This window comes from Antrostomus carolinensis, unplaced genomic scaffold (genome assembly GCF_000700745.2).
Source record: "Antrostomus carolinensis isolate BGI_N321 unplaced genomic scaffold, ASM70074v2 scaffold18561, whole genome shotgun sequence".
Taxonomy (NCBI): domain Eukaryota; kingdom Metazoa; phylum Chordata; class Aves; order Caprimulgiformes; family Caprimulgidae; genus Antrostomus; species Antrostomus carolinensis.
Window position 1 is genome coordinate 16,460 of NW_010296460.1, and position 13,188 is coordinate 29,647.

General features: G+C 35.9%; 1 protein-coding gene across 3 annotated transcripts in view; it reads left to right on the forward strand.

Annotated features, from left to right (window-relative positions):
• Window positions 1-8,652: 8,652 nt before the first annotated feature.
• The window catches only part of CYTH3 (cytohesin 3), a 21,832-nt gene continuing 17,296 nt past the window's right edge, over window positions 8,653-13,188 (forward strand). For all 3 annotated transcript variants that reach the window (XM_010178310.1, XM_010178311.1, XM_029087546.1), the window contains exons 1-3: window positions 8,653-8,769; window positions 9,340-9,404; window positions 9,838-9,904. In XM_010178310.1, coding sequence (XP_010176612.1) covers window positions 8,653-8,769; window positions 9,340-9,404; window positions 9,838-9,904 — 249 coding nt within the window. The remainder of the gene's footprint in view (window positions 8,770-9,339; window positions 9,405-9,837; window positions 9,905-13,188) is intronic.

Consider the following 13,188-nt stretch of genomic DNA (forward strand, 5'->3'; position numbering starts at 1 on the left):
AAGCTATTGCGTCTGTGCTTTTGAATTTCAGAATTTTCTCTTCCTGCTTCAGGCAAGCAAAATCCACTGCGCTTTTGCTGCCCTTTTTTTTGCACTGTAATGAATGAAGGGTTTCAATTAAATACATGATATCTTTAATGTGTCACTTAACTGTGACATACTTGGCTTGGTGATCTGTTCCTTTTGTCCCCTAGATAATGCTGAGGGGGAACCCAGATTTCCTTCCCAAGACTCCCACTTAAAAAGTGGCCGTTCTGCATTGCAAGTGGATACATTATTTGCTGTCAGCTATTGCTTATGGTCTCTCCTGGTGTTATTGCTGTATCATTCTCTTGTTCTGGGATGCCAGTATTTCTTGTGACCTGGTTTTTGCTCTGAAAGTGAACTAAAGAAATTCAGAATTTGCAGCCTTTTAATCTATAAAGACTAAATTTTGTGTTAATGCTTACTGTAATGTAACATACTATAGGCAAAGGCTTTCAAATGCAGACATTAGATAAAATGTATTTGATTTCAGCTGTAGCACTAAGTAACCTACCTATTTGTTTCTCTAGTTCTGCACGTGAGTGCTCCATAGGGAGAAAATTATTACTGAGTTGACCTAAAATTATTTATCTGTGAGACTCTGCCTTGCAGCATACATATTGCGGAGGGAGGAATAATTTGATGCTGTTTGACAGCGTTTTGTTGGTCGTCTGCAGTGTAAAGAAAAGGCTTGAGCCCTCATATTTTTGTAAGGATAATATCTGTATTTATACTGGTAGCTCTACTACACAAAGCTGCTTCTGATCACCCCTCCTCATTATTTGCTGTGGGGAAAAGAAATCGGATACAGTTATTTTGTTGAAAAGCTGAAAGCCAAGTAAGAAAATTTGAAGGCAATATGAATGCACCACTGTCCATAAACCATCGAAACAATGCAAGACTGTGCATTTTTACTTACAGTGCTTGGCACTGCGAAGTATTAAATTTGTCCCACGTTACTTCGATGTTACTGTTTTCCCTGTTGAAAAATAACTATAATGTTAAGATCATAGTCTAAGTGACAGTATAATACTGTAATCAGAATGATGATTCACCATATTTCTTGAGCAGTAATTGGTAACTGATGCCAATGAAGGCACACATTATCTTGGATTGTATTTCCTGTGTCCGTGCTAATCTGTTCATAACCCTCTCCAAAACACATACCACTACAATGTGACCAACATCTCCCTCTATAATTTCCACATTAGCTAGGATAAAATTTTTCTGCACTTCTTAAATATGCATGGCCATGCATATTTTATCACTTTATATTATTAATGTGAATATTAATGTATTTGGGTAAGAGACTTTAGGATGTTAAGTTAAACTTAGCTTTCTTTTCCTATTCAGTAACTCGTATTTACATATTTTTGAAAGAAACGTTGGCCTAGAAGCATCTTCTGATCTTGAAGCGAGAGCAGAGTGACTTCAAAAGAAAAATGCTCCTAAAAGGAAATCCACACTTATCTATTTTTAATATCAGGTTGAACTACTTTTAGGATTTAAAGAATACAGCCTGTAAGAGTGGGGTTTTGGGGCTGAGCTAAGCTGGTTTTAGGGCTGGCTGATGTCAAGGGGGTTGCTGCCCCCCGTACCTCCTTGCTGGCAGGGGTTTCTGCTGCCCTTGTTGCGTTGGCTTGGGCAGTTCTGTGGTCCCTCAGTGAAACCATTTGACCTGCTAAACTGGCAAAAAAATAACCTAGAAAAAACAGGATCCAGGCAGGATGGTATATCCAGGAGCAGCAGGTGGCAAAGCGATGAAGGAACATATGGGAGCTGGTACCAACTTGCTACCTGGGAAATCTTGCTCAGAGCTTGTCCCCGTGTGGTTTTTCTTCTTTCTCCTCAAGTGATGCTCTTTTATTTCTTTGAAGATGGTTCTTTTACTTTGTTGTTGCAAAAACACTTGGCTTCCTAGTAGAAACACGTCAAAATGATGAAATAAGATATGTTATTGAATATAAGATGTAAAGGAGGTAAAAGAAATGTAATTGTGGCCTTCAGTACTGCCTGTTGATAAAAATAACAGAGCGTGGACAGTAAAAATGAAATACTCAGTATCTTAAAACACACTCTGCTTTCAAATAGCAAATATCTGTGTCAGTGGTGTAATCAGGAACTAAAAAGCAAGGTAGGTGTCTGTCCAGTTCTTCCTATGGGCATATCTGTACAAGTGAAGATCTGAAAGCTGTTGTAGAGAACCTCTTTGTGCTTCAGTGCCACTAGGAAGGGCAGCTGATAGCTAGCAGCAAGGATTAGCAGCTCATGTGAGAGCCATGAAAAGCCTTTAAACTCTTTTCTTCCACTTCACAGCTGTTGTTACTCATGTTATCTACATACACAGTTTGTAAAGATACATATGCTGCAGTTGTTTGCTGCAAACTCCTACTCTGTCGGGTTCAAGAAATGCATTTACTGTGTTTCATACTTTATAGACAGAAGAATATTTGCTGGTACCGTGGGGAGGCAGCACTCTTTTCTGTGTGGCAGCTGAAACCGAATGGGTTGGATCCCTTCCCTCCCCTCCATCCCCAAAAAAAAGTCAGTCAGTGATATCTGGACCCTGATTTTGCACTATTTTGGAACTACCTACTTTCAGCTTGACTAAGGATGTTAACACTAATTAAATCACACATGGCCATTTCTGACCAGGACAAAACCATAGTCTTGCCTTCTTTGAAGTCATTCTTACAGATTATAATAAATACTGTTTGTTTACAATAAAATATTTCACACTTGGCCATGCGGTTACCCTGCTGTTTCTCTTCCATATAGAATAAAGTGGTATTTCATATTTCCAATTTTTTATGCTTTTGTTTGATCTTTCAAAAAAAATATGATGAATGTGAATCACTGGTATAATTAAAGCTACCTTGCAGTGGAAGTGAAAAAAAAATAATCTTAAAGATTTAATGGGTTGTGTCAGAGGGAAACTGTTTACTCCAAACTCCTGAAAACATGTTTTTATGTGGTAATAGGATTAATATTATTAGAACCCAAAGGGGTAACATCTTAATTATAACTTGCCTGTGAAGTATCTCTTTATCCTAGAGTGAAAAACACTTTCAGAAACATCCTGTAATGGTGTGATTTCCAGCAGCTAAAGGATGAGAACAGTAGATGTAAGTTTGAGGTCCTCTTCTGGGTTTGACCACTAATGTGTTTTCTGGCCACAGGGTCCCTCGTGACTTAAAACTCTCAAAATAACTCTGCAAGCCATGGACTCGGTCCTGAATTCCTCATACCACTGACTGGTAATTTTTGTGTGTGAAAGGATATTGTGTACAGGATTATTTTCCCTCTTAAGGGTAAGTGTTCTCGCATCGCTCCTATGCTAGAACATGTTCAGCAGTGACTAAATAGTAAAGATTAATCCAGTTAGGTAGTTAAAAGAAGGAAGCAACCAAATCTAGCTACTTCTGCTGACTGAATTTAATGCAGATATAGTTTGGTTTTGCACTGTGAAATACATCCATTCAGGAGGATGTCCTCCTACAAAAACTTCCATGGAATTTTTAGTAGCCACAAGTGGTCACAGTTTTGTTTATACATCTCTTCTGAAAGTTGGGAAATGTTCCTATAATTACATTTTTAAAAAGGGAACATGTAGGGGGAAAGGAAGAGAGAATAGCCTGAGAATATCCGTTGAGGCAAATGTCCTGAGACAATCAGATTTGTTCTCAGAGATGAATGTATATTATTTTAAAGGCCAGAAGAAACATGTCTCCCATTCTGTGTATGGGCGAGGATAGGTTTGTTTAGTTTTAAGCCTTGTGTTGTGTAAATACCTTTACACTTGCAAGATGTTTCAATTGCCGCAAAATTAAATTCCATCTAATTGTTGTTTGCTTGGAATGGAAATAACTTAAGACCACCAATGTGCAGCTGACATGGAAGAAGGAAAACATTTATGAAACCAAAAAGTTAGCTGAGCAATGAGAGTCAGGGAGCTGTGTTGCTACACAAGTGGGGTTACAGAATTAGTGTTTTATCTATCATAAGATATTGTTAGATGTTTTCTTTCTGCTGGCTGTAGATTATTTTACTGTGTTCTCTTGCGAGACTGAATTCTGAAGACAGTTGAAGTGGTGGAGTGAGATTGCTTTATGCCTTGGCTGGTGACTGACAATTGAAAGGCTAATAAGTAAAAAAAAAAAAAAAATAAAAAAAAAATAAAAAATTAAACACGAGTTTTGGTTCTTATAATATCATTGGAGAGCTGGAAATGATTTAATTTTTGCTGTTGAAAAATATGACAGTATCAGGAGTATGGACTTGGAAAGCACTAGACTTCTGTCTCCTGTTACAGGATTTGTTCCTAATTTTCACTAACCTCTGACCTTCTTTTCAATTGATCTGTTGCAGTTCTTTCTCAATCTGGAAAAGACTTTTCTTTTTTTGGTGCCTGCTTGCACAAAAGTGCTGCTTATGTCTTCATAAAAGTCAGAGCTCTGGGCTAATGCTCTTGTTTGAATGCTGTACTTTTGTTGTCAGTAGTGGGAAATTATTTAACAAAGTGACATCACAACTGCAGGACAGCACACTGATGTCTGTGGCAAGCTACATTTTGTTTGGTGTGGGTTTTTTTCCCCAACACCTTTATTACCTGTATTAAAAGTGTGTATTCCAATAAGTGTTTCTTTACAGGAAATTGATATAAGTACATTTAGATCAGTTACAGTAATTGGAATTTATTTCTTCTTTTATTAATTTTTTCTTCTTTTCTGGTGGTAGTAGGAGTAGTATTGGTAGCAACAGATATGGTGTTGTGTTTTCATTTCTTACTACTTGGCCAAGAATACAATTTATACTTTCAACAACTTTGTTCTTCTTAAATAAAATATCAGTAGATATATTGCCTTTCTATTTAATAGTTGTTGAAACTGAAGTTTTAGAAAAAGGAAATGCTCTCCCTGTAAGGTAAAAGGTTTTCACTCAAATGACTTAGATTAGTACATTGTCTTTAAAGATTAGAAGATAGCATAAGAGTATGTTTCAACTGCAGTTTGTTCACTATACTGAAATGCTTTTGTTCTTTTTCAGTATTTAAACATTCATGCTAACTCCTCCCATCCTGTCTACTTTGTGTTTAGAATTGGTGAAAGACAAAAAACTTGGAAATGACTCAGGACAGCTAGAAAATTTGTCTTGCAGAACAAATACCTAATACGTGCTCTATGAGCTCTTCTGTGTGGAGGGTTATGTGAACAGAAGGTGTTCTAGCTGCTGAAGTAAAAGAAGTGGCTTATGGAAGGGGTCTTGTCGGGGCAGATCATCCCTTGTTATGTATCTGTGATGTTTGCTTAGGACTGTACTGATGTGTTAACGCACTGTTGTGCACTGTGGCATGTTGGCCATTTTTCATCTCCCATTTGCTTGCAGTGAATACCTTGACACCAAACATTTTCAACTGTGGGTTTCAAATTTTTTTTAATAAATAAAAAGAAAGATTTTTATTCTCGAAATGAAATATTCAAAGTGCTTGTTCTGTTCTCTAAGAACACCTGGGCACCACAGCTCTACAGGTTTGCTTTTCAAAGAAAACTGTTTTCAGGCTCTCACTGTGGTCCCTGCATTGCAGGTTATGTAGGGCACCTCGTGCTTAAGTTAGAAGGACCGATTGCCATTTGAGTCTATCACTGAGAAAGCATTTTATCTATTTAGAAGTAGGGTGTAGGGTTTTTAATGTTTTCTAGGTGTTTCTGAATCTTTAGAGATCAATGAAAAGCAAAGAATAATCGATGTGAAAAATGCAGAGTAGATCCTTACTTTTCCTTACTTGTAAGGAAAAGCTTTTACTAATGATGGGTGCCCTTTTGTGTTAGTGGGGTTTTTTGTTGGTTCTAGTTGCAGTTGAGTATCTTCCACTCTTTCTTTCCTTTCAGGTAAGGTAGGCACATCCTCTGATGTTAATATTTCAAAAGCCTTAATTGAAAAACAGAAATACAGGTAATTTTTTTTTTTTTTTTAAGACAGAGAATCAAAACAACAGGGACAGTAAACATGAAGTCACATTGCCTCCTGGAGCAGACACTTTCAGCCTCTGAAGTTACAAGCTATAATGCCACATATAGTCTCTTACGAACCTTTTTTTTTTTTTTTTTTTTTTGAGTTCATTTTCCTGTTGATGTGTTTTCTCATCAGCATGAACAGCAGCACTGGAGAAGGGAGGGAGTGATGACATACAACCAGTACAGGGATGGTGATGATAGGACAGTGTGTTTAGGAGTCATCCTGACAAGTCACTCATTCCTTCTCTGTACTGGTAGTGTGAGTGGAAGTAAAGTATTGAGTATTCCAGTAGTTTCTGGAAGCTGAGCAATACTGTAACCCCGGGTCAGTTGTATCCTAGTCCTTTTAATCTTATCAGAAGATATTTTGGCTCTGATATTAATACCGTTATTTAAAGATGTTGCATTAATGTGCAGTTTTTTCTAAGTGTTGTCTTCTAAGTGCTTTCCAAGTGCAGAATCTTCTTTTCCAGCAGACTTTTCTTGTCTTGCATCTGGCAGATAGATACTTGATGTTATTTCCTAATGCAAAAGGCAGTCTGACTCCATTTAGTTTATTTCCTTTTCATCTAACAGCATTAATTATATTGTGAGGGTTGTCTCTCTGCTGCGGCTGTGATCAGAGGAAAGGGAAAACCATAGCAGACAGTCTTTGGGAGCTGTAGAGGAGGATTGGGGTGTTTGATTTATTTTCTTTGGTGGATTGCTTGAGCATAGAAAACTATCACAATTCTTGTTTATTCCAAATAGCCATTTCACTTGTTCTAGCTGTTCCAAATCTGTCCCAAGGAGCTCTTGCTGTGCAGTAATGTAAGGGAGAAGAAACCGTAGTACCACTGACTGACATTCTGCTTTGGGAAGAGTTTGTGACAGCAGTTAATCCAGATATTTTGTAACTCAGCTGGAGGAAAAATCAAGCACCGTCTATGAATCCTAATATTTCATGCTTAAGGATTATTTTCTGTTTGGATTCTGATTAGTATTTCCAGTTGTCAGTGAAGATGAGAATTACCAAAACATCTGCTGTGGCAAAAAGTTAAAAAGTGAAGAACTCTTACTAACACCGCTGCTGCAAAATTTTAACCTAATGTAATCTACCAATATAATACTGCAAAAATGCTTTAAGGGTACTTGAGTGTGCTTCCTGGCTAAGAGAGTGATTGATTATATAGTTTACCTTTTCAATAATCAACATTGGGTAACAGTCATCATTTTTTTTACTATCAGTCCTCAGTTAACTAATTGGAGTATTTGTGGTATGTGTATGTATACAGTGTGCCCACAGTCATAAAATCTCTGAGTTTTGGTGTTTAAGATGTTAGAGTATACGTGTAAGACAGATGTGATATAGGCACTTGTATTTGTAAGGTTTGATGTGAAAATAATCTTATTGGTATTTGCATGCAAGGAATTTTCAGGAGAGGGTGGGTTTCTGATGAGATGAAGGGAAAAAGTAGGTAAACATATTGAAGTCTGGTATTTGTTCAACAGAAGACTGTCATTTCCTAAACTGGAAGTAATTTAATCATGTTTGTATCTGGAATAGTTAAATGAGATCATTTGCCATAATTACTTCATGTCTAACAAGATCTGTTGCCATTTGGATTTTATGTTATGATTTGAATCCTAAAAGGAGAGGAGCTTAACCACTGGCTGCTGAAAGTAATCGATATATTTCATTATTAAGATTTGAACAAAGGCTGTGTTTCAAATATGTTTTTAAAAGACTCCTGTCAAGCTGAACTTTCACTTGTGATCCTGTTTCTACAGTCTTACAAGTGTATATGACATAAAAACAGCTTTGGCCATCCCAATGACTGCATTCATTGTGTGTAGCTGTTGAGACAGAACTATTTAAATATCTTAATAATTATTTTTGTTGTTCCATTTTACTGAGCTAGAAAGAAAAGCTGTTCTATAATTAAGGAACTATTTCCAAGAAAGTGGGTAGCATTAAAACTGTTATTATAGGATCATTGCAAAGGAGGTGGGTATTTGTGGTTACTGTCTAGTGCTAGACAAGTGAGAGAGAGTAATCTCTGTCCAAAGAAGTTTCTTGCCAGGGAAAATCTAATTGCTCAAGAAAAGCAGAGATTTTGTGTGGACAACTTTTCACGTTTGCTGATTGTCAGGCAGCGGCTACAGGGTAAGGGGCTGCTGCTAGAGGGAGTGACAGCTATAGCTGCGTACAGAAACACGTTTGCATCTTCAGAAGCAACTAATTCCCATCAACAGGGAACGTACTTGTTTTAGCATAGCCAAGGAGAGACTTAAAATTGACTTAGATTCTTCAGACTCATTTAAATTTTGTTATACAAAAACATAAGCTTGTGATACACTGTGTTAAATAATTGATTCTGACAGTGTATTTATTTGTATAACCTACTGATGAAAAGTATTTCTGGGATGTTAGCAGTAGTGTACTTAACTGCATTTCTGCTCTACAAAGCAACCAGAGGAAGGGGGTTTGGGTTTTCTGGTTGGTTGGTTGTTTTTTTTTTTCCTTTCTGAAAATAATCCCAGCTTAAAAAAAAAAAAAAGCACTGATGTTTAATGTAAACTTACTTTTCTTAGTCAAGTTTATTAAGTTTTCTGTGATGAGGTATGTTTGAAAATGCTAAAAGACTGTACATTTTGGTCTATTCCAGTGCCTGATGACCTCTCCATAGAAGAAAGAGAAGAGCTTTTAAATATTCGTCGCAGGAAAAAAGAACTGATTGATGATATTGAGGTAACTGGTTTATCTGTAAAGATCCTTAAAAGACTATTTCAGTAGGTTAAGTTACAGTAAACTGCATACCTAGATATGAATTCCAAGTAATGGTTATAAAAGCATAGAAATGGCTTAAGCTGAATATTACTAATAATGAATAGGATTTATGCATCGTTTGTGTGCTTTTAAAGATGGTAGCTTCTGTATTTATATAATGTAATATGTGCATCTGTACACATTTGATTTATGTAATCAAGAACACATTAAACAGCAGATTTGCATACAGGATAGGAGTGAGTGAAAAATCTGGGTAAAGAAATCTTATACTGAAACTGATAATGGCAATTTGGTCTTGATGCTCTGACATGAGCACACACTGGGAGTTCAGATCCATGTGTTTAACAGTCATTCAGTTGTAGTAAAATCTTTAAGCTGAATATCTAAAGAAGCCATAAGATTAATCACTTTTCCTTAGATGACTAGCAAATATTAAAAAATAAAACCTAATTGATTATATTAGTATATGATGGATTATTTTAAAAAATGTTTTAATGTAGGTTAACATATTGTCCTTCCTTCTTTTGGCAGAGATTAAAATTTGAAATTGCTGAGGTTATGACAGAAATTGATAATCTGACTAGTGTAGAAGAAAGGTAAGTGTTGCTAACATATGGGCATGATTCAGTAAGACCTTGGAACAGGTCTTCCCGGAATAGCAAATGAAAATAGCTTTATTGTGCTAAACAAACATTGGATCACCTTTATTCAGTCTGTTATAAAGTCTCTAAAGCCTGACTTTATCCTGTTCAGGTGTGTCATTTGTTTGGATAGAGAATATGTTGGATAGAATGTAGTATTTTAGACTGTCTAGTTGATAATGATACAGTTCTCTGAAGCTGCAGTCACTTGAAGGAATTGGAAATAGTAACATTTTCCCCCTTATAAAAAGTGAATGTCTTGGTTTTGTGATAGAAAATACGAAGTAGCCAAAATACACATCAAAGAAACTCATCCACAAGTTGTTGTTGTTGTTGTAAAAGAGCAACTGATAACTGCTTATTGTTTCTTCTTTTTCTTCATGTGAAGCAAAACTACACAAAGAAATAAGCAAATAGCCATGGGAAGGAAGAAATTCAACATGGACCCTAAGAAGGTAGGGAATTTTTTTTTTCCAGTTGTCAGGAGTCAAGTTCCTGTTTGTCGTACGATCTATGACAAATGCAGTTGTCTTCTTAAGGAAAAGTTTCTGATAGTAAAAGTTCACAGGCCTTATTTTTATGCACTGTAGCACAGTGAGGAGAGGGTTAAATTAGAAACAGTCTTCTAGTCATTTGCCAGTTGTGTGCTTTTTTCACTGCAGCAAACATTTTTGATAATGGAGGTTACTTATCAACAATCAAATATGCCAAGTATTGATTGAGCTGCCTTGCAGAAAGAATATTTGTGCCTGATAGAGGTGTTCTATGTTGATATGTCAAATATAATTCTAAAAATATTTTGATGGTTGGTTATTAGAGAGGCCATACATATATTTTTTTTTTTATGCCCTCCTATTTTTGTTTCTTCCAAAATACATTTAACATGTTTTTAATTTGTTCTTATATTGACTTTTATATTTGCATATCTAAATTCTGTTTTTGAAAAAGGCATATATGAATATCTATGTGTTTGTGTATCTATATACATATATATGTGTACCTATATGACTTGTACAAACACCTGCAGGTAGAAACTTGGTTACCAGTTTCAAGAAGTCTACTTGGCATTTAGCCAAGAAGTAAAGTAGCTCATTTCTCTGAGTGGCTCTTACTTTTCTTAAATGATTATTAATTTTCTGTAAAATTCAGGGACCTGCACATTCTCTTACAAGCCCCTTCTGATATATGTAAAAGAACTGCTTTTACGTATTTGACCTTTAGCCTTTACATCTTTTCATTTTACATCTTCCTTTCTTCGTTTTACTGCCTTCTGTTGTTTGTAATTGAAATTCCATTTTGAGTTTGTGAAGAGTCTTCTTTAAGATCTTTTTGGAAACTCTTTAGCATTTGTTTTTCTGTGTTAGTTCTTAACATGTTTTCTTTCCAGTTGTCTTAAATTCAGTTACATTTTGGTGGCTTTTCTGTATTGTTCCAAGTACAGTGATGGTTGCTATTCAGGCTGTTTTCAATCTACCAGAAGCACTCAAGTACTCTGGGATATAGAACTCTGTTTAAGCTCCTGACCATGTCTTTTATTTTTCTTTTCCATTTTGGTGACTGTCTAACTTCTGTTGAGGGCAGAATACCCCCAAATATCCTGATAGTTTGCTGTTGTCCTCCAGCTCTTTCATGTCCTAGAAGTTTGCAGCAGAGTCACTGGATGATGTCAGTTGCTTTCATTCCAGTGTTAACCATTTTTTGTTACTGTTCTTGCTGGGTGAAATTATTTCTATAAATAGATGCTGTGGCCGCATTACTACTGTAACATAATTTAAATGTGGTAAACAGACTTACAGTAGTAATTTCTTAATAACATCTGTGAATCAGTGGTGGCCTGCAGTAGCTGGCTGCTCTAAAGCGAGATCATCTTGTTGTTTGCTGCTGCTATTTTACATACAGGCAGCTAAAATATATGTCCTTCTAATGTTGAGAGAATTAACTTGGAGTCATTGCAAAAAGGATGTTTTTCCTGCAGAAATGGGAGGGGTCTCTGGAGTTAGGAATGTGAAAGAGCTAGGGTAATAATACATGCACTGATTCCCCCAATTTTTCTTCTTTAAAACCAAACAACAGAGTTCTAAATTGTTCATGTTATCGGGAACACAATGAGGTAATTTTCTTTTACCATTTTTATTTTAAGACCTTTACATTTTCTAGTGTGTAGCCTATATGTAGGGCAATTCTCCCTGCTCCCACCTGGGAAATCCTCATTCAGAATAGCTGTTTAACACAGTTAGGTGATGGAACATCACGTACCTGGCTGTTTGGATTTGGTTAGCTAGTGCGGGAAGGACTATAATGGTAGAGTTGGTAAAACACTTCAAAGAATCCCTGTGCAGGGGACCTGAAGCTGTGCTTGAAATTCACAGCACTGGAAGTCAGAACTGCCTGAGTCAGGCCCAGAAAATGAATTTCCTATGGCAAAGGCAGGGTTTAAATAACTGCAAAATTTGTAATTCAGTTACTACGAAAGCTATGAAATTCAAAGCAGATTTCATTGCACTGACTTAAAAAAAAAATCTGTGCAATATTTGTAGTGAATATTGGGTGGTTCTGTAGCCATGAATTTTGTGTGGGGAGGTCAAACTAGTACAGCTGTCTTCCTTCTCCTGTCAGTCTACAGAAAGAAAATTTGCATCAGGACAAAAGATAGCGTAGGAGTTGATGGGGATTTGGCTGGCCTATTTTACCATTTATTCCAGACACTGGAGTTGTCCCAGACAAATTCCTTTTCTTTTCCTGTCTATCTGAATTCTTGTTAAGAATAATAATTTTAAAAAACAGGAAAAAAAAAATCCAGAAAAAGGAAAATTAAATTGTTATTTTCAGTATGTTAAATTATCTGCTTCTGTGCTCAGAAATTTGTTTTCCTTGCTTCTAGTCATGTCCATTATCTTTTTCAGTAACTTGTACAACTTTTTAAAAACTATTCTAGTCAGCCTAAGTGTGAATAATATGGTCCGGGTGTCAAACAAGGGAATCTGCAACTGCTGTTTCTGGTGTTGGTGAGAAGGAAGATTCTCCATTGTTTGACAGAGTGGAGAAAACTCTTTGAGTAACTTGGTATGGGGAAAAACATTACATTTCATAGTCAAATTAATTTTTTGTACAAATGTATAGTTATCAAATAAGCTTTTAAGGGATCATTTTTGAGGAAAGCTCAGTTATTTCTGCTTCAAGATAAAACTCATATTCTTTGCAGTGAATTAATGTCTACTCTGAAATGAGTTATCAAAATATTATGTTGTCAAAGTCAGAATACTAGCCTGTTGTTGAAATTAAATTGTCAGATGATGAATGCAGTTCTCTCAAAACAGTTTTATCAGACTTTTTAAAAAAAGTTTCAAGCTTTATAACATCACAGTTCATTTTCTTTGTTAAGTTAGGTCAGAAAATTGACTTTTTTTGGCAGGCAGGTAATAATTTCTTTATAAAAAACCCCGAATCAACCAAAGAGAAGGATAATTACTTTTTTGAATGTTACTGCAGGGCCTCCTATGCTATATCAAAAAATAATGGAAATTTTCCCTGTTGTAATGAAATAAAAAAGCAATATATTTCATTTTCAGAAATTGAAAAACTTCTAATATTTCTGAAATTATGAAATATTCTAGTAGAAAAGATTTGGAATAATTTATTAAGCTCTTCTGTACGTGTTTGGAATCCAAGACATTAAGGTGACTTACAGTTGACATTTCTACTTTTCACTAGCGTGCTGTTAACAGTTTTATGAAATCAG